The 21,505-nt window shown below is 36.6% G+C and overlaps 1 protein-coding gene across 1 annotated transcript; it reads left to right on the top strand.

Annotated features, from left to right (window-relative positions):
- The first annotated feature begins 623 nt into the window (after positions 1-623).
- LOC106835981 (putative olfactory receptor 8G2) lies at positions 624-1,562 on the top strand. The gene has a single exon (XM_070491492.1). The coding sequence runs from the start codon at positions 624-626 to the stop codon at positions 1,560-1,562; it is 939 nt and encodes a 312-aa protein (XP_070347593.1).
- The last annotated feature ends 19,943 nt before the right edge of the window (positions 1,563-21,505 follow it).

Below are 21,505 nucleotides of genomic sequence, written 5' to 3'. Positions count from 1 at the left end.
TGCTTTCTGTGGTAGCAAGGCCTGGGTGAATGGAGCTGGGTTATACTGAGCAACAAAATCTCACGTGGAGTGATTCTGTAACTGCCAAGTCGGCCAGGTATTTTCAGTTGGGATTCTAGTAAGGAAAATAGCTCAAATAAATATAACTACTTTTCATGGATTTATTTATCTTGTGTTTAATAATAAAGAATATGCACTACTATTGCTTATTCTGAGTGAAATGAAAATATTATGCCTCTTGACATTCATCACTTTAATATGTACTCATACAATATGGGAGGAAACAAAACAGTCCTCAGAAATAACAGTAGTGGTGTTCTTTTTGACTGACTTTAAAAATCCAGGAATTGATGCTGTCTCCTAAAAATTTAAGAAATATCTTAATTATAAGCTCCTTGAAGATTATAATTTGTTATCTATTTCAAACAGAATCATAGTACTAGAACATCAGGAGAGACTAAGGAGATCCCTGAATTATGAATCTCCTCTGATAAGAGGGATAATCTCCACGGAAATATTCTCCTCATCACACATACACACATATACACAGCTGCATACACTCGAATGCACAGACACTCATGAGTACATTTATTTTTTTTAACCTAGAACCTGCTGAGAGGATAATGGACCCTGGAAATCATTCCGCAGTGACTGAGTTCATCCTCGCTGGGCTAACAGAACAGCCAGAACTCCAGATGCCCCTCTTCCTCCTCTTCCTAGGAATCTATGCGGTCACAGTGGTGGGGAACCTGGGCATGATCGTACTGATAGGGCTCAGTTCTCACCTGCACTCCCCCATGTACTATTTCCTCAGCAACTTGTCCTTCATTGATCTCTGTCAGTCCTCTGTCATTACCCCCAAAATGCTGTTGAACTTTGTGACAGAGAAGAACATCATTTCCTACACTGAATGCATGACACAGCTCTATTTCTTCATCATTTTTGCTATTGCAGAGGGTCATATGTTGGCTGCAATGGCTTATGACCGCTACATTGCCATCTGTAACCCCTTGCTTTATAATGTCATCATGTCTTATCACATCTGTTTCTGCCTCACAGTGGGAGTTTATATTTTGAGCATCATTGGATCTACAATCCATACAGGCTTTATGTTGAGACTCTTTTTCTGCCAGACCAATGTGGTTAACCATTATTTCTGTGATCTCTTTCCACTCTTGGAGCTATCCTGTTCCAGCATCTACATCAATGAATTGTTGGTTCTCATCTTGAGTGCATTTAATATTCTGACTCCTGCCTTAACCATCCTTGCCTCCTACATATTCATTCTCTCCAGCATCCTTTGCATTCGCTCCACTGAGGGCAGATACAAAGCTTTCAGCACTTGCAGTTCCCACATCTCAGTTGTTGCTGTTTTCTTTGGATCTGCAGCATTCATGTACCTGCAGCCATCATCTGTGAGCTCTATGGACCAAGGGAAAGTGTCCTCTGTGTTTTATTCCATCATCGTGCCCATGCTGAACCCCCTGATTTACAGTCTGAGGAATAAGGATGTCAAATTTATTCTCAAAAAATTATGGAGAGTAAAAAATATTCCTGAATGAATCAACGTCCATGTTCATGAAGGAATCAATGTCATCATGTCATATCAGAAACAGGCCTTTGGTTTGTCGAGATATGTAATGCATTAGGTTTCTTATTAAACTCTTTGGGTCTTGTGACGCTTTCCCATATAACACATGCCCAAGTTCCCCTTCAGCCTGTTTCCTTTGAACCTGTAATACAGTCATCATGTATGGAGAAATACAAAAAATAAAATCAAAGTCTTTTGAGCATTAAAGCAGCCCTAGTTTCATTTTTAATAACAATACAAACACAACAAGACAAATTATGGTGGTGATGAAGATAATAATGTTAACATATATTATTGAGATATTATAAAATTTTAAAAATTGTGCCTAGTATTTTAAATATATAATTTTACTTAATATTTACAGTATTCCCTCAAGACAAGCCCTGGTATTATTTCCGTTTGAAAGATAAAGGGATTATAGCCTACTTTGCTTGACTAAATGCCCAAGTTTCCAAACATAGTAAATGATCAGCCTAGAAAGTTTGGCTCCAGGACCCACAATTTTATTCAAAGTGGTACTTTGGCCCCAGGAACTTGTGGGTAGGTCTAAGACCTCCCTGAGAATTCCCTTCTACATAGTAAGCATTCCCAGTTCCCTGTATGATTGTGCTGCTTTCCTCTTAATATCTTCAATGCTATTTTCACTTCCATTTCATTTGAGTAATAAATATAATCAAAATCTTTCAATCTAGTTCTGATCAAAGAATAAAAGAGTAAAGAGGGTGACTGGTTATAGAATGCAAATTATTATACTTAATAGCAACAATTTGTGTAAATGCAGACCAAACAACATTGTCTTATTGTTATACCAATAACGCTGTAGTTATTTATGAAGCAACTACTCGTGAAAGCCAAATATCTTGCTAAGTTGTTTTACTTCTATGCAGTTTATGCTCTTTCATTTAGTAATTTAGAAATAGTTATCATTTCACGTAAATTTTTCTTTAAAACATCTCTCCTCTCATGTTACTGCTTTTCTGCTTCTGAGCATTTAACCTCTTGTAGATATGAGTTCACATGATGATCTAAATACTCAGTTCTCTTCTGTCTCCTCCCACTTCAAACCATCATAATTATTATGCCAGAAGAATATTCTTTGGCTAGTGTTCTGTGTTATTCACCTGATATAACGTTTCAATGTTTGGCTATAGTTTCCAAATATAGAACAAAAATATATAGGATATCTTTACCACCCTTGTACTCCATTACGCATTCATTCATTGATGCTAGACATTCATTCTCAAAGAGCCCCCAAATTTATTATTTGATTTAATTTTCACCAGTTGTGTAAGGGAAAGGAAAATGGCTACAATTACAACTTTGGTCTTAGGCATTGTTTTCAGTCCTGTGTTCTGTCTAACAGACACAAATGGACTAACAGAAGACAAACAAAAAGAGTCCTGGTGGGTAGACCATTGTATTACCAGGGCTTGAGCCCGTATGGAAAACATAGGCTAAGTGAAAGGAAATGGTCACATCAAGAAAGAAGAACAGCTTGTGCATATCCAGAAACTCATGTCATATTTAATGTAATATGATCAAGCCACAAGGGTAGAAAAGTAGACAGAAGGCACTTCATAAATTGCATCTGGGTCTCTGTAAAATATCACTCCTTATTTTACTGAAGGGAACCAGTAAAATTTTCTTATACGGGGAAACGACACAGTTAGTTTTGCATGTTAGTAATATCACACCTAAGTTGGTGTGTAAGATAGATGGAAAGAGAATAAGGCTGAATCCAAGACAAATGAGCGGCCATTTTAGTATTCTAAGTGAGATATTTCATGTCAGTGATAGTGAAGCTAGAAATGAAGGAGACTGTCAAGGGATTTGTGAAAAAGTGGATTGTTAAGAGATGGCTAAATAGAAGTAGGTTGAAAGTACAAGAAAGCATGAGTAAATTTCTAGCTTTGATTATAAAATATAAGGATGAATGATAGTAAAATTCCAAAGATGAAACTCAATACCTCTAGGTAATAATTCATAGCAAAACTATTGAGTTACAGAATACTCAGTAAAATTCAAACGCTGTTTCTCTCTCTCTCTCTTTCTCTCTCTCTATGTATGTGTATGTGTGTGTATATATATATATTTATATATAAGTATATATAAATATATTATACATCTATTTAAATATATACAATTTAATTAATAATTAAATGAATTAAATAATTTAATTAAATATATATAAATATTATATATATATTTATTTATATTTTCCCCATTCCCATGCATCAAAATGCTTATTTTATCTATGGAAACGCAGGAGTTTCAGGATTCTATGATGTGTATAACAGAATACTATGTGTCTGAAATACCACCATACAGATGAGCAGATTATGAGACTGTTACTTCAGTGTGCTGAGTAAAAGAAGTGAGGAAGAGAGTTGAATAAGATCTCTAGGTTATTCTGATGTATATTAAAGATTGAAAACCTCGAAAAAATATTGATATCTAACTTTAGACCCCTAGGATTTTGATTTAATTGATACAGGATGCAACCTGCATATCAAGATAAAAAAAAAAAAACCTCCCTTGATGACTTTAAATGTGCATCCAAAATTGAGATAAACTCGTGTAACCCAAGTCTAAACTGCTTTCAAGACAATTGAATCTGATAAATTTAACCATATTTTTTGAGTTCCCCTGATGTGAGATGTTCAAAATACTTTATTCAAAGAAATTTAAGAATGCTTCTAATTATTCCTGTTTTGGAAAAAACATGAAAACATATAAGAAGAAGAAATATGAAACATAGGTGCCTAGTAATAAAGTATTTCTTTAAATATAAAATTTAGCAAGTAGAATTATATATAATGAAGACCTCAAAAGGGCAAAGATACGTTAATATTCCAAATTCTTACCCCCAAATTACAAAATCCAATTATGGATAGAATTAACTCTTCAATCAGGGAAATGTATTACCTATTCATACATAAAATAAATTAGACATAATTTTATACAAGGAAACAAAAGATTTAATTCACTATTTCAAAATGTCTAGCCTTAATAATGATAAAACAACGTGTCAGAATGCACCATGGCTCTCTAAAACCTGGTATTCACAGTGTAGGCTGTGATCACTAACACTGGCTAGTGGCTTGTAAGGAATGCAGAATTTCAATCTCTCAAACCCCAATCACATTTGCTGGACCCGAATATGCATTAAAAAAACCCCAAATCCTTGGGGGCTGGATCCATGGAGTAGTAGTTAAGTTCAGCAAGCTCCACTTCCATGGCCTGGCTTCATGGTTTTGCATGCCAGGTACAGACCTACACCACTCATCAGCCATGCTGTGTCGGCAACCCACATATAAAGTGAAGGAAGATTGGCAAGGATTTTACCTCAGGGCTAATCTTCCCTAGCAAAAAAGAAAAAAATCATCAGGTGATCCTGTGAGCAAATCTGTATCACTAATTTATAATTCAGGATTGGTGAAGAATCCCTCTCGAACAATCAAGTTAGACAACCAGGAAATGTCAACTGTAGTTCCTTCTTTTCTTAAGTGCTTGTTCCGTGAGAATTGGAAGCCCTTGGAGGGTATTTGTCTCTATGTTATTTGGTACCTGGCATATCTAAATCAAGGACAAACCTTCATAGTACAGCAATCAGAACCACACAGGGGACTGCAAAAGGTGAAGATGTGTGCTACCTTGAAGTTGGAGAAACACAAACTGAAAATTTATAGTTGGAGATGCTGACCTGTGACCTTTTCATGTGCCTATTGGCCATCTGTATGTCTTCTTTGGAAAAATTTCTGTTCATGTCTTCTGCCCACTTTTTGATTGACTTGTTGTTTTTTTGTAGTTCATTTGTGTGAGCTCTTTATATATTATGGAGATTAACCCCTTATCAGATATATGATTTGCAAATATTTTATCCCAGTTGGTGGATTGTTTTTTCATGTTCATGATCTTGGTTTGCTTTGGCTTCAAGAAACCCCTTAGTCTGGTGAAGTCCCACTTTTAAATTTTTTCTTTTGCTTCCCTTTCCTGAGTAGACATGGTATTCAAAAAGATCCTTTTAAGTCTGATATCAATGTGTGTACTGGCTGTATTCTCTTCCAGAAGTTTTATGTTTCCAGGTCTTACCTTCAAGTCTTTGATCCATTTTGAGTCTATTTTTGTGTGTGGGGAAAGATAATGGTCTACTTTCATTCCATTGCATGTGGCTGTCTAGTTTCCCCAACATCATTTAATTGAGAGGATTTTCTTACTCCAGTGTATGTTGTTGGCTTCTTTGTCAAAGATTAGCTGTCCATAGATGTGTGGTTTTATATCTGGGCTTTCAATTCTGTTCCATTGATCTGTGTGTCTGTTCTTATACCAGTACCATGCTGTTTAGATTACTATAGCTTTGTAATATATTTTGAAGTCGGGGATTGCAATGCCACCAGCTTTGCTCTTTCTTTTCAGTCTTGCTTTGGCTATTTGAGATCTTTTGTTGCCCCAGATGAATTTTAAGATTCTTTGTTCTATTTCTGTGAGGCATGTCATTGGGATTCTGATTGGGATTGCATTGAATCTGTAGATTGCTTTAGATAGTATGGATATTTTAACTATGATTATTCTTCTAATCCATGTGCATGGAATATCTTTCCATTTCTTTATGTAATTATTGATTTCTTTCAGTATTGTCTTATAGTTTTCTTTGTATAGGTCTTTCACCTCATTTGTTAAATTTACTCCTAGATATTTTATTCTTTTTGTTACGATTTTAAATGGAAGTGTATTGTTGAGCTCTTATTCTGTTAGTTTATTATTTGAGTATAGAAATGCTATTGATTATTGTAAGTTGACTTTGTACCCTGCAACTTTGCTGTAGTTGTTGATTACTTCTAATAGTGTCCTGATGGATTCTTTAGGGTTTTGTATATAGAAAATGAAGTCATTTGCAAACAGCGAGAGTTTTACTTCTTCATTGCCTATTTGGATTCTTTTTATTTCCTTTTCTTGCCTAATTGCTCCGGCCAAAACCTCTACTACTATGCTGAATAAGAGTGATGAGAGTTGGCACCCTTGTCTTGTTCCTGTTCTCAGAGGGATGGTTTTCAGATTTTCCCCATTGAGTATGATGTTGGCTGTGGGTTTGTCATATATGGCCTTTATCATGTTGAGGGACTTTCCTTCTATACCCATTTTATTGAGAGTTTTTATTGTGAATGGATGTTGGATCTTGTCAAATGCTTTCTCTGCATCTATGGAGATTTTCAAGGGTTTTTTTTTCCCTCATTTTGTTAATGTGGTGTATAACATTGATTGATTTGTGGATGTAGAACCATCCTTGTGTCCCTGGTATAAATCCCACTTGATCATGGTGTATGATCTTTTTAATGTATTGCTGTATTTTGTTTGTCAATATTTTGTTGAGGATTTTTCATCTATGTTCATCAGTGATATTGGCCTGTAATTTTCCTTCTTTGCGTTGTCCTTATCTGGCTTTGGTATCAAGGTGATGTCAGCCTTTTGGAATGTCTTAGGAATATTGCCATCTTCCTCAATCTTTTGGAATAGTTTGAGAATAACGAGTAATAAATCTTCTTTGAAGGTTGGTATATAAGCACCAGCTGGATGGGTGGGGGATGGTTGAAATGCTCTCCAGAAAGGAGGAGCTGGTGGATATCATTATTATTACTCTCTTTACCCAACCTGCTAGCACAAGTGGGCAAGATTTAACATGGCAACATTTACTGCCTTGCTAAGACAGGCAGGGCCAAGGAGTCAGGGCACTATCCCACAGCCTTGCTGGAACTAAAGAACCTACATTGTTGCAGCTCTCCCTCACTCACTGTCTGTGGCAAGTAAGTGGAAATGCTGGCAGAGTTCTCCTGCTCCCTAAATCAAGTCTGCAAGCACATTAGTTGCAACACTACCCAGGCCTCTGGGTGGAGCCGGCAACCACTACCAGCCACAGCATTCTCCCACTTACAGCCTAAAGCCCAGAGCATGTGCCCAAACATGGCACTCTCCTGCTGTGTTGCTGAAGCCCATGGGTACATAAAATCAAGACATTTTTATACTGCCTCCTAACGCCAGAGAGTGTTCCCACCCTACTCCAGCCACCTAGCTAAAGCCAACAGGCATGTGTAATCCCCACTGGAAACATCTTGATCACCTGACCCTGGTGTCAAGAGGGAAGTCATGCCTGCCTTCTGCAGGACTGCAATAATTGGAAAGAGTTCTTGTCAGGCCACCACTCCTAGGGCAAAGAGCAGAGAGCAAACTGAAATACAACCCCAGTTTTCCTGTTAAAAAAGCATACCCATTTAGCCTGGAGCTTCAGCTTGGGCTATAGGCATCATGTTTCCTACACACCTAGAGGCTAAGGAGACACTCCAAGGGAAGGTAAATAGGGAGACACTATCATGGCATACCCCCTTGGACACAGTACATCTGGATGTGACTTCCCACAAAGGAGCAAATGTATCATCTGTAGCCACAATTTCTGCAACTGTCAACCAGGGGACATCTCTAGATCTCCTGGTCTGGGGGCCAGCAAGGATAATGATTGTGGCTCCACAGAGCTGCAAATATATTTCTACTTTAAAAGCTACTGCCTGAGCATCTGGCTGCAAATCAGCCTGAAACTAGGTGCTAAATGAGATTCCTCCCCTTGGAACAGTGACAGGTCTTGGCACAACCTCAACAATAAGGACATATCAAGAATAAATCTGATGGTCTAGACAACCACAAAGATTTGAAAGACAACCACAAGTTAGAATAATGTTGAATGAGAGGAATAATCACATCACAAGGCCAATCCTTCAAAACTCATAAAGGCAGAAGTTTCACTAATGCATGGAAAAAAACAGAGAGACAAGCAAAATGAAGAAACAAGGAAATACATTTGAAATCAAAGAACAAGACAAAACTTGAGAAAAAGGTCTTAATGATACAGAGATAAGTAATCTAACTAATAAAGAATTCAAAATAGTGGTCATAAAAATTATCTCCAAAATCTGGAGAATGGATGAACACAATGTAAATGTCAACAAAAAGATATAAAAAATAAGAAGATACAAAGCAGAAGTTACAGAGCTGAATACAATAACTGAACTGAAAAATACCATAGAAAGATTTAATAGCAGTGGATGAGGTAGAAAAATATATCAGTAATCTTGAAGATAAAGCAACAGACCTCACACAGACAGAGCAGTAAACAGAATAAAGAATTTTTTTTAAATGAAGGTAACTTAAAGGATCTTTGTGACAACATTATGCAAATGACATTTAAATTATAGGGCTCAAGAGAAAAGAGAGAGAAAACTTATATGAAAAAATAATTGTGAAAACTTCCTTAGCACAGGAAAGGAAGCAGGCATTCAGTTTCAGGAGGATCATAGAGTTCCAGAGAGAATGAACCCAAAGAGATCCACACCAGGACAGATTATAATTAAAATGCCAAAAGTTAAAGATAAAGAGAGAATCTCAAAAACAGAAGTGAAAAACAAACTGCTACATATAAGGGAACCACCATAAGGCTATCAGCAGATTTCTCAGCAAGAACTTTGCTGACCAGAAGACAATGGCATGACACATTCAAAGTGCTGAAAGGAGAACAGTTTCAACCAAGAATACTCTATCTGGTAAATTTATCATTCAGATTTGGAGGAGAGAGAGGGTTTTTCAGACAAGTATAACTAAAGGAGTTCATTACTACTAAAATGGCCTTACAAGAAATATTAAAGGTAATTCTTTAAGCTGAAAAACATGGAGTAATAAATATCAAGAAAATACACAAAAGTAAAAATCTCACTGGAAAAGGTAAAAATATAGTAAAGATAATGGATCATCACTTATAAAACTAAGAAGCTTGCAAAACAAAAGTGGTGTAATTAGCTAAAACTTTAATAACTATTTAAAGGATACATAAAATAAGAAGCTCTAAAAAGTAACATCAAAAGCATAAAACATGATTGGAGATAAAAATGTAGACTTTTGTATTGTATTCAAATTTAATTTCCAATAAAATTAAAGGACTATTATATGCATAGGATAATGTATGTGAACCTCACAGTGACCACAAATTAAAAACTTAGAGTCAACACACATAAGAAAATACGAAAGGAATCTAAACATAACACTGAAGAAAGTCATTAACCCATAAGGGAAAAAAGAAAAAGAAGAAGAAAAGAACAAAGAAGAACTACAAAAAAAGACAGAAGACAATTAATAAAATGTCAATAAGTAGAGTGACATCAGCAAAATGGTGGAGTGAGCTATCCCCTTCAAACTACAACAAAAAGGACCTTTGTTGATCAACAGAGGATACCACACAGCACAACAGAACACATGAGAGACCTATACAGCTATACATCTGAAGGTGGATGGACTTCTCATAGGAGGTAGTGGAGATAGGTGTGCACTCCCCTGTCCCCTGACAGTACTGTGCACATGCGTGACCACTGTCCTGGCTGACAAGAACATCCATAGTACTGCTCAGGCCCTCAGGGTGGGAGAGTGCCTTAGAATGACTCCGGGAACAGGTGGTGGCAGCCCTGAGTCTCCATGTGATCACTTTCCCATCCTGTGGGAGAGCCCACAGTGCTGCTGTGGTCTGCAAGGAGTGGCTCAGATCCTGAGCCCATGAGGAAGCTCTGCTCACAAAGAGCAATGACGCATCATCTGTAAGAAGAAGCAGTGGTGTATCTATGTGCCTGGGCAAATGATTTCCTGGCTGGCACAAATGTCTATAGTACCACTGCAGCCACGAAGGTGGAAGTGAATCTCAGCATGAATGTGGCAGCAGGTGGTGGTGGCCCTGAACCTCCACATGATTGATTTCCCATCTGATGGGAAAGCCCACAGTGCCACTGGGGTCCCGAGGAGTGGCCCGGTCTTTAACCCTGTGAGGAAGCTCCTCCTACCAAGCACAATGGCCTGCAAAAACTTATGGAGAAGTAGCATCAGATCTATGCACTCAGTTGAATGCTTTCCTAGCTGGTGCAAGCACATATAGTACCCCACAAGTTTCCGCACACATTGCGGGATCAGAAACACATATCCTGCTTCCCCCAAGCAGTAGCAGGTAGATGCTGTGACCTGATACTACCAAAAATGACCTGGCAAGAGATTAGTTCATCCAGCACCATAAAAAATGACAGCAACAATTCAGGCCAGAAGAAGAATTATAATTCTCCATAAACTAACCCTGAAGTCACAGAAATTTACAATCTAAATGACAGAAAATTCAAAACAGCTGCCATAAAGAAACTCAGTGAGTTGAAAGAAAGCTCAGAAAGACAGTTCAATGAGCTCAGGAATAAAATTAATGAGAAGAAGGAATGAGATTAAAAGTATAAAAAAAGAAGAAACTCTGAATCTGAAGAAAAGAATGAATGAAATAAAAAATAATCTGGAATCCTTAAAAAGTACAGCTGATGTTGCAGAAGATTTAGAAAAAGATTTTTTAAAAATGAAGTAATTCTTTAAGAAATACCCAAATCACTCAGGAAAAACAATGTAAGGATTATAGGTATTCCAAAGGAAGACGAGAAGGATGGAGGAGCAGAGAGCTTGTTCAAAGAAATAATAGCTGAGAATTTCCCAAACCTGCTGAAGAAACCAGACTTACAAATATATGAAGCCAACAGAACTCCTAGTTACATCAATGCTAAAAGACCTTCTCCAAGGCATATAATAGCAAAACTGGCAAAAGTCAATGACAAAGAAAAAATAATAAGGAATGTCTATCAGACTTTCAGCAGATTTTTCAGCAGAAACCTTAAAGGCTATGAGAGAATGGAATGATATTTTTAAAATGCTGAAAGACAAAAACTTTTAGCCAAAAATAATCTATCCAGTGAAACTTTCCTTAAGATATGATGGAGATATAAAAGCTTTCCCAGAAAATGAAAACTGAGAGAGTTCATCACCACTAGAATTCTCCTGCAAGAAATTATTAAGGATGTCCTTACACCTGAAACAAAAGGCAAAGGTCTACAAAGCTTTGAGCAAGGAGGTAAACAGACAGAAAAATATCAGAAAACTGCAGCTCTCTTTTGCTGGAAGTAGATACTTACTTATAACTTGAAAGATAAAAGGAAGGAAAGCATAAAATGCAACTATAAACACTTCAACTTAGAAACTCACAACAGAAAACATAATAATTTGTAAGAACAATGACTCAGAAGGGAAGCATAAAGGGATGAAACCTACCTAGGCTAATAGAGATAAGAGACTATCAGAAAATGGACTATGTAATCTATGATAACTTTTATACAAACTTCAAGATAACCACTAAACAAAAAATCAGAGTAGAGGCACAATTCATTAAAAAAGAGAGAAAACTGAGAAATCCTCCACATAAACCCCCAAAATGTAAAGGGAGTTAGAAATATAAGTGAAGAAAAATAATGGAAACTGTACTGGAAAACAAGAGACAGAAATAAAGATTAAGCCCTCATATATCAATAATCCCCCTAAATGTAAATGGATTGAATTCTCCAATCAAAAGACACAGAGTAACTGGATGGAGTAAAGTACAAGACCCAAAAATATGCTGCCTCCAGGAGACATATCTTAGATCTAAAGAAAAACATGGGCTCAGAGTGAAGAAATGGAACACAATACTCCAAGCAAACAGTAAACCAAAGAAAGCAGGTGTTACCATACTTATATCACACAAAGCAGAGTTCAAGATAAAAAAGAAAATAAGACATAAAAAGGGGCAGTATATAATGATAAAAGGGACTTTCCACCAGGGGACATAACAATTATGAACATATATGCACCTAACACAGGAGCACCCAATTATATAAAGAAACTATTAACATACCTAAAGGGAGAAATTAACAGTGACATATAAAAGTAGGGGACCTCAAGATCCTACTTACATCAATGGATAGATCATTCAGGCAAGAAGTCAACAAAGAAATAGTCGATTTAAGTGACAGGCTTCATCAGATGGACTTAATAGATATATAGAGAGCATTCTATCCAAAAGCAGCAGAATATTCATTCTTGTCAAGGACATGGAACATTCTCAAAGATAGACAATATGTTGGAAACAAGGGAAGCGTCAATGAATTTAAGAAGATTGAAATCATAGCCAGCATCTTTTCTAACCGAATGCCATGAAACTAGAAATCAACTACAAGAAAAAAGCAGGGAAAGTTATAAATATGTGGAGATTAATCAATATGCTGCTGAGCAACCATTGGATCAATGAAGAAATCAAAGGATAAATTTTTTAAAAATACCTGGAAGCAAACGAAAATGAAAACAACATACAAATTCTAATGGGATGTGGCAAAAGCTGTTGAAAGAGGGAAATTCATAGCAATACAGGACCACCTCAACAAACAAGAAAAATCTCAAATAAGTAATTTTAAACTAATCCTACCATAACTAAAAATGAATGGAAAAGCCCAATGGCAGCAGAAGAAGGGAAAGAATAAAAGTTAGAGCAGAAATAAATGAAATAGAGACTGAAAAAAAAAAACGTAGAAATGATCAATGAAATTAAGAGCTGGTTCTTTGAGAGGATAAACAAAATTGACAAACTCTTAGTCAGAATAATCAAGAAAAAAAGAGAGAAGACTCAAATAAATAAAATTAGAAGTGAAAGAGGAGAAATTACAATAGATACCACAGAAATACAAAGGGTTATAGGAGAATACTCGGAAAACTATATGCCCACAAATTGGATAACCCAGAAGAACTGGATAAGTTCTTTGACTCATAAAACCTCCCAAAACTGAATCAAGAAGAAATAGAGAATTTGAATAGATCAATCACAAATAAAGAGATTAAAACAGTAATCAAAAACCTCCCAAGAAACAAAAGTCAAGTATCAGATGGTTTCTCTGTAAAATTCTACAATTCAAAAAATATTTAGTACTTGTCCTTCTCAAACTATTCCAAAAAATTGAAAATGGAATGCCTCCTAACTCATTCTATGAGGCAAACATTATCCTGATACCAAAACCATAAAAAGACAATACAAATAAGGAAAATTACAGGCCGATATTGCTGATGAATATAGAGGCAAAAATACTGAACAGAATACTGGAAAACTGAGTACAGCAATATATTAAAAGGATAATACACCATGATCAGTGAGATCTATGCAAATAAATCAATGTCCTACACCACATTAATAGGAGGAAACATAAAAGTCACATGATCATCTCAATAGATGCAGAGAAAGCATTGACAAAATCCTAAACATTCATTTATGATAAAATCTCTCAATAAAATGTGTATAGAAGGAAAATACCTCAACATAATAAAGACTATATATGACAAACCCACAGCCAACATCATACTTAAGAGTGAAAAAGTAAAAGCCATCCCCCAGAGAACAGGAACCACATAAGTGTGCCCACTCTCACCACTGCAATTTAACATTATTCTGAAGTTTTAGGCTAGAGAAATTAGGCAAGAAAAATAAATAATAGCAATTCAAATTGGAAAGGAAGAAATGAAACTCTCACTGTTTGCACCTCATGATTCTTTATATAGGAAACCCTAGATAATACATCAGAAAACTATTAGAAATAAACAACAACTACAGCAAAGTTTCAGGGTATAAAATCAACTTACCAAAATCAGTTGTATTTCTATATGCTGATAATAAACTAGTGGACAAAGAAGTCAAGAATACAATCTCATTTACAATCACAATGAAAATAATAAAATATCTAGGAATAAACTTAACCATTGAGGTTAAAGACATATACACTGAAAACTATAAGCCATTATTTTAAAAAATTGCCCAGAACCAGTACAAAGGGAAGCTCCCGGTGGGTGGATTCCCCAGCATGGCACCAGACCACCACCTGCTACTGGGCCTACGGTAGCCGGTGCATGTGTCGGTGCACAGGGTGCCCGGACTTCCCGTGGACGTGCTTGGGGACAGGGTTGGAGTTCCAGCACTGGGCTCTGTGGCCCGGGGGGACACTCCAGGGTCCCGCACCCCCTGGTAGGGAGGGCTTCTGCTTGCCATTGGCAGGGAGGCCCCACCCAGCATTCGGAACACCAGGAAGCTCCCTAGAGCAGAATTCCCCACAAGGCAGCAGCTTACAAGCCACTGCCAGGCCCACAGACTCTGGCTGTGTCCCAGACAAGGCAAGGGGCTCCCAGAGATCCCATGATAGTGGTGCAGGGCAGAGTGGAGCTTTGGTGAAACGGCTACACAGCCCAGGGGGGAACTCCAGGTTCCTACAGCAGCCTCAGTATAGCACTAGTGGGGAGGTCCTGACTGGCAATCGCAAGGCGGAAAGGCCCTGGGGCAAAAGTAGCACAGCTAGGTGAGCTAACGACAGACTGCAGAAGATACCCATAGCTCTGCTGGGAGCTATAGTGGACAAGTGTGATCTTATGGGCTCTGTCAGGGACAAAGCTGTGATTATAGGTGATCCTGCTCCCGGCTGCGGGGAAAGCCCATAACACCACTGCAGACCACAAGGAGGGAGCGTGTCTAAGTGGGCTGCAACAGTAGGCACCAGCAGACTGAGGCCCCCTTGTGATTGCCCCCACAACTGATGAAGGACCCCACAGGACCACTGTAACTCCGAGGAGAGGTCCAGGTCCAGTCAGTAACAGCTGACAGGGTTCCTGGTTGGTGCAGTCTAAACAGCTGCCCCTCCACACACACACAGCAGTTGTAACAAGTAGAAGCAGCAACTAAACTCTATCTCTATGCAAAGGCACAAATCCACGCCATTCAGCAGTATGAAAAAATATATTAAATCTCCAGAACAGAAGGAAGATGATAAACACCCAGAAAACAATCCCAAAGACAATGAAATCTATAACCTAAATGATGATGATTTCAAAACTGCCATTATTAAAAAAACTCAACAAGTTAAAAGAGAATTCAGATAGACAACTCAATGAGTTCAGGAGCTATGTCACAAAAGAGCTTGACACTATAAAGAAGAACCAATTAGAAATACTGGAGATGAAGAACACAATGGAGGAGATTAAGAAAAACCTGGACTCTATGAACAGTAGGGTCAATAATATGGAGGACAGAATTAGCAATTTGGAGGATAGTAATATAGAAATGCTGCAGACAGAGGAGGAGAGAGAACTAAGACTAAAAAGAAATGAAGAAACTCTCCGAGAATTATCTGACACAATTAGGACATGCAACATAAGGATTATAGGTATACCAGAGGGAGAGGAGAAGGAGAAGGGGACAGAAGGCCTGTTCAAAGAAATAATAGCTGAGAATTTTCCAAACTTGTGAAGAGAGATGGAACTTCATGTGACAGAAGCCAATAGATCTCCAAACTTTATTAGTGCAAGAAGACCAACCCCAAGGGATATGGTAGTGAAACTAGCAAAAGTCAATGACAAAGAGAAAACAGTAAGGGCAGCCAGGCAGAAGAAAATAACTTGCAAAGGAAACCCCATAAGGCTATCAGGAGATTTCTCAGGAGAGACCTTACAGGCTAGAAGAGATTGGAATGAAATATTCAAAGCTCTGAAGGACAAAACCCTGAAGCCAAGAATACTCTACCCAGCAAAAATATCCTTCAAATACGATGGAGAAATAAAAACTTTCCCAGATAAACAAAAGTTAAGGGAGTTCATTGCCAAAAAACCTCCTCTTCAAGAAATGCTCAGGAAGAACCTCATGCCTGAAAAATCAAAAAAAGGAAAGGGGTTACAAAATCCAGAACAAAGGAGATAAGCAGAAGGACAATAACACAAAGTAACAGCTCTCCATCAGGACAAAATGCAAAAGAACTGGAAAACAAGTGATAAAATGGCAACAGTAGGCCCCCATGTTTCAATAATCACTCTAAATGTGAATGGATTGAACTCTCCAATCAAAAGGCACAGAGTGGTAGGATGGATCAAAGAACAAGATCCAACAATATGCTGCCTCCAGGAAACACACCTCAGCCCCAAAGACAAACACAGACTCAAAGTGAAGGGATGGAAGACAATACTCCAAGCTAATAATGAACAAAAGAAAGCAGGTGTTGCCATACTTATATCAGACAAAGTAGACTTCAAAGTAAAACAGATAAAGAAAGACAAATAGGGGCAGTATATAATGATAAAAGGGACTCTCCACCAAGATGACATAACACTTATAAATATATACGCACCTAACACAGGAGCACCAAAATTTGTAAAGAAACTATTAACAAAAACTAAAAGGAGACATCAACAGCAATACAATAATAGTAGGGGACCTCAACACCCCATTGACACCAATGGACAGATCATCCAGACAGAAAATCAACAAGGAAATTATAGAATTAAATGAAAAATTAGATCAGATGGACCTAATAGATATGTATAGGACACTTCATCCAAAAACAGCAGGTTACACATTCTTCTCAAGTGCGCATGGAACATTCTCAAGGATAGACCATATCTTGAGAAACAAAGCAAGCATCAATAAGTTCAAGAGGGTTGAAATAATATTAAGCATCTTTTCTGATCACAATGCTATGAAACTAGAAAGCAACTACAAGAATAAAGCTGGGAAAGAGCCAAAAATGTGGAGACTAAACAACATGCTACTGAACAAACAATGGATTATTGAAGAAATTAAAGAAGAAATCAAATATTATCTGGAGACAAATGAAAATGAAAACACACCCTACCAAATTATTTGGGACACAGCAAAGGCAGTCCTAAGAGGGAAATTCATTGCAATACAGGCTCACCTCAATAAGCAAGAAAAATCTTACATAAACAGCCTCAAACGACACCTAACGGAATTAGAAAAAGAAGAACAAACAAAGCCCAAAGTCAGTAGAAGGAGGGAAATAATAAAAATTAGAGCAGAAATAAATGATATTGAAACAAAAAAGACAGTAGAAAGGATCAATGAAACAAAGAGTTGGTTCTTCGAAAAAATTAACAAAATTGACAAATCCTTAGCTGGACTCACTAAAAAAAAAAAAGAGAGAAGTCTCAAATAAATAAAATTAGAAATGAGAGAGGAGAAATCACAACAGATACCAATGAAATACAAAGGAAATACATATGGAAAACTATATGCCAACAAATTGAACAACCTAGAAGTAATGGTGTTCATAACAACCTACCCAAACTGAGTCAGGAAGAAATAGAGACTCTGAATAGACCAATCACAAGTAAAGAAATAGAAACAGTAATCAAAAACCTCCCCAAAAATAAGAGTCCTGGACCAGACGGCTTCTCTGGAGAATTCTACCAAACATTCAAAGAAGATTTAAGACCTATCCTTCTCAAACTATTCCAGAAAATAGAGGAAGATGGAGCACTCCCTAATACATTCTATGAAGCCAACATCACCCTGAGCCCGAAACCTGACAAGGACAACACAAAGAAGGAAAACTACAGGCCAATATCACTGACGAACATAGATGCAAAAATCCTCAACAAAATTTTGGCAAACCGAATACAGCAATACATCAAAAAGATTATACACCATGATCAAGTGGGATTTATCCCAGGGACACAGGGATGGTTGAACATTTGGAAGTCAATCCACGTGATTCACTACATTGACAAAATGAGAAACAAAAACCACATGATCATCTCAATAGATGCAGAGAAAGAACTGACAAGATCCAACATTCATTTATGATACAAACCCTCAATAAAATAGGTATAGAAGGAAAGTACCTCAACATAATAAAGGCCAAATATAACAAACCCACAGCCAACATCATACTCAACGGACAAAAACTGAAACCCATCCCTCTCAGAACAGGAACAAGACAAGGGTGCCCACTTTCACCACTCTTATTCAACATAGTACTGGAGGTTTTGGCCAGAGCAATTCTGCAGGAAAAAGAAATAAATGGAATCCAAAAAGGCAACGAAGAAGTAAAACTCTTGCTGTTTGCAGACGACATGATCTTATATATAGAAAACGCCAAAGAATCCATAGAAAAACTATTAGAAACAATCAACAACTACAGCAAAGTTGCAAGGTATAAAATCAACATACATAAATCAGTAGGATTCCTATACGCTGACAATGAACTAACAGAAAAAGATCTCAAGAACTCAATCCCATTCACGATCGCAACAAAAAGAATAAAATACCTTCGGATAAATTTAACCAAGGAAGTGAAAGATCCATACAACAAAAGCTACAAGACCTTCTTGAAAGAAATTGATGACGACATAAAGAGATGGAATGACATTTCATGCACATGGATTGGAAGAATAAACATAGTTAAAATGTCCATACTACCTAAAGCAATCTACAGATTCAACACTATCCCAATCAGAATTCCAATGTTGTTCTTTGCAGAAATTGAACAAAGAATCCTAAAATTCATATGGGGCAACAAAAGACCCCAAATTGCTAAAGCAATCCTGAGAAAGAAGAACAAAGCTAGAGGTATCACAATCCCTGACTTCAAAACATACTACAAAGCTACAGTAATCAAAACAGGATGGTAGTGGTACAAAAGCAGATGCACAGATCAATGGAACAGAATAGAAAGCACAGAAATAAAACCACACATCTATGGACAGCTAATCTCTGACAAAGGAGCTGAGGGCCTACAATGGAGGAAAGAAAGTCTCTTCAACAAATGGTGCTGGGAAAACTGGACAGCCACATGTAAAGGAATGAAAATCAACCATTCTTTTTCACCATTTACTAAAATAAACTCAAAATGGATCAAAGACCTAAAGACTAGGCCTGAAACAATAAGTCTTCTAGAAGAGAATATCGGCAGTACACTCTTTGACATCAGCTTCAAAAGAATCTTTTCGGACACCATAACCCCTCACATGAGGGAAACAACAGAAAGAATAAACAAATGGGACTTCATCAGACTAAAGAGCTTCTTCAAGGCAAGGGAAAACAGGATTGAAACAAAAACGCTTGTTTCAGAGTAAGAAGACACACAGGCCGAATGTGAAGGGATGGAAAATGATATACTATGCAAATGAGAATGAAAATACAGCTAGTGTAGTTGTACTCATGTCTGACAAAAAGACTTTAAAGTAAATACTATAATAAAAAACAAAAATGTGCACTGCATAGTGAGAACGGGATCAATCCAGCAAGAAGATATAACATTTATAAGTATATTTGCACTCAACATAGAAGCACCAAAATATATAAGGCAAATATTAGGAGAACTAAAGGGAGAAATTGACAGCAATGCAGTCATAGTAGGGGATGTTAACTCACCAATTAACAATGGATAATTCATCCAGAGAGAAAACCAATAAGGAAACATTGGCCATAGGTGACACATTAGATCAAATGAACTTAATGCATACAGATCACTCATCACAAAGCAGTAGAATACACATTCTTCTCAAGTGCACATGGACTATTCTCCAGAAGAAATCACATTTTAGGCCACAAAACAAGTTGCAATAAATTCAAGGAGATTGAAATTCACATCAAACATCTTTTCCAACCACAATAGTATAAAACAAGAAATCAATTACAGGAAGAAAGCTGGAAAAAAAGGAAAATATGTAGAGATTAAACATGTTACTGCAAAACTAATGGGTCATAGAAAAAGGATCCATTTCTGTTTCATTGAAATACAAAACAGAATTAGAATCTATGACAATCTACAGAATTCAGCAAAAGTGGTTCTAAGAGGGAAGTTAATAATAATACAGGTCACTCTCAAGAAACAGGAGAAATCTTAAATAAACAATATAACTTTATACTGAAAGGAATTAGCAAAAGAACAAATGAAGCCCAAAGTTAGTAGAAGAATAGAATAATAAAGATCATATTGGAAATAAATAAAATAGAGACTAAAAAGACAATAGAAAAGATCAATGAAGGTGGGAGTTAGTCCTTTGACAAACCTTTAGCTACACTCATCAAGCAAAAAAGAGTTAATCGAATCAGAAATGAAAGAGTAGAAATTACAAATGATACTGCAGAAATACAAAGGATTTTAAGAGACTACTATGAGCAATTATACATCAACAAATATGACAACCTAGAAATAATGGATAAATTCCTAGACATTTACAATCTTCCAAGACTGAATCATGAAGAAATAGAAAATCTGAATAGACTGATTACCGTTAAAGAGACGAATCAGTAAATAAAAACTTCCTAACAGACAAAAGTCTAGGACCAAACCACTTCACTGGTGAATTGTACCAAACATTCAAGGAAGTGTTAAAACCTATTCTTCTCAAATTCTTCCAAAAAATTGAAGGGAAGGGCAAGCTTCCAAACTCATTTTATGAGGCCAGCAATACTCTCATACTGAAAATAGACAAGGACACCACAAAAAAGAAAACTATAGACAAATATCCCTGATGAATATAGATGTATAATCTTCAACAAAACTTTAGCAGACCAAATTCAACAATACTTAAAAGGATGATACATCACTGTAAAGTGATATTTATTCCATGGATACCATGATTGTTCAATATGCACCAGTCAATGAATGGGATATACTACATTAACAAAATGGAAGATAAAAATTATATGATCATTTCAATATATGAAGAAAAGGCTTTTGACAAAATAAAAAATGAAACATCTATTTATGATTTTTAAAAAAAACTCACAACAAAATGTGTATACAGAGAATGTACCTCAACATAGTAAAGGCTACATTTGATAAACCCACAAGTAATATCATATTGAACAGTGAAAATCTAGAATCTTTTCCTCTAATATCAGGAAAAAGAAAAGGATGACCTCTTTTTATTCATCATGTTATTGAAAATAGCATACACAGCAATTAGTTAAGGAAAAGAAATAAAAGACATAGAAATTGGGAAAGAAGAAGAAAAACTGTCATTATCTGCAGATGACATGATACTACGTATAGAAAACCCTAAAGACTCCACCAAGAAACTGTTAGAACTAATAAATGAATTCATTAAAGCTGCAGGACACAAAATTAATATACAAAATTTGTCAAGTTTCCATATACTAATTATAAACTATAAAAAAGAGAAATTAAGAAAACAATTCCATTTACAGTCTCATCAAAACGACTA

The sequence above is a fragment of the Equus asinus genome, chromosome 20, assembly GCF_041296235.1.
Source record: "Equus asinus isolate D_3611 breed Donkey chromosome 20, EquAss-T2T_v2, whole genome shotgun sequence".
In the NCBI taxonomy this organism is placed as follows: domain Eukaryota; kingdom Metazoa; phylum Chordata; class Mammalia; order Perissodactyla; family Equidae; genus Equus; species Equus asinus.
Note: the sequence above shows the minus strand (reverse complement) of the source record. Positions and strands in the feature narration are given on the sequence as shown.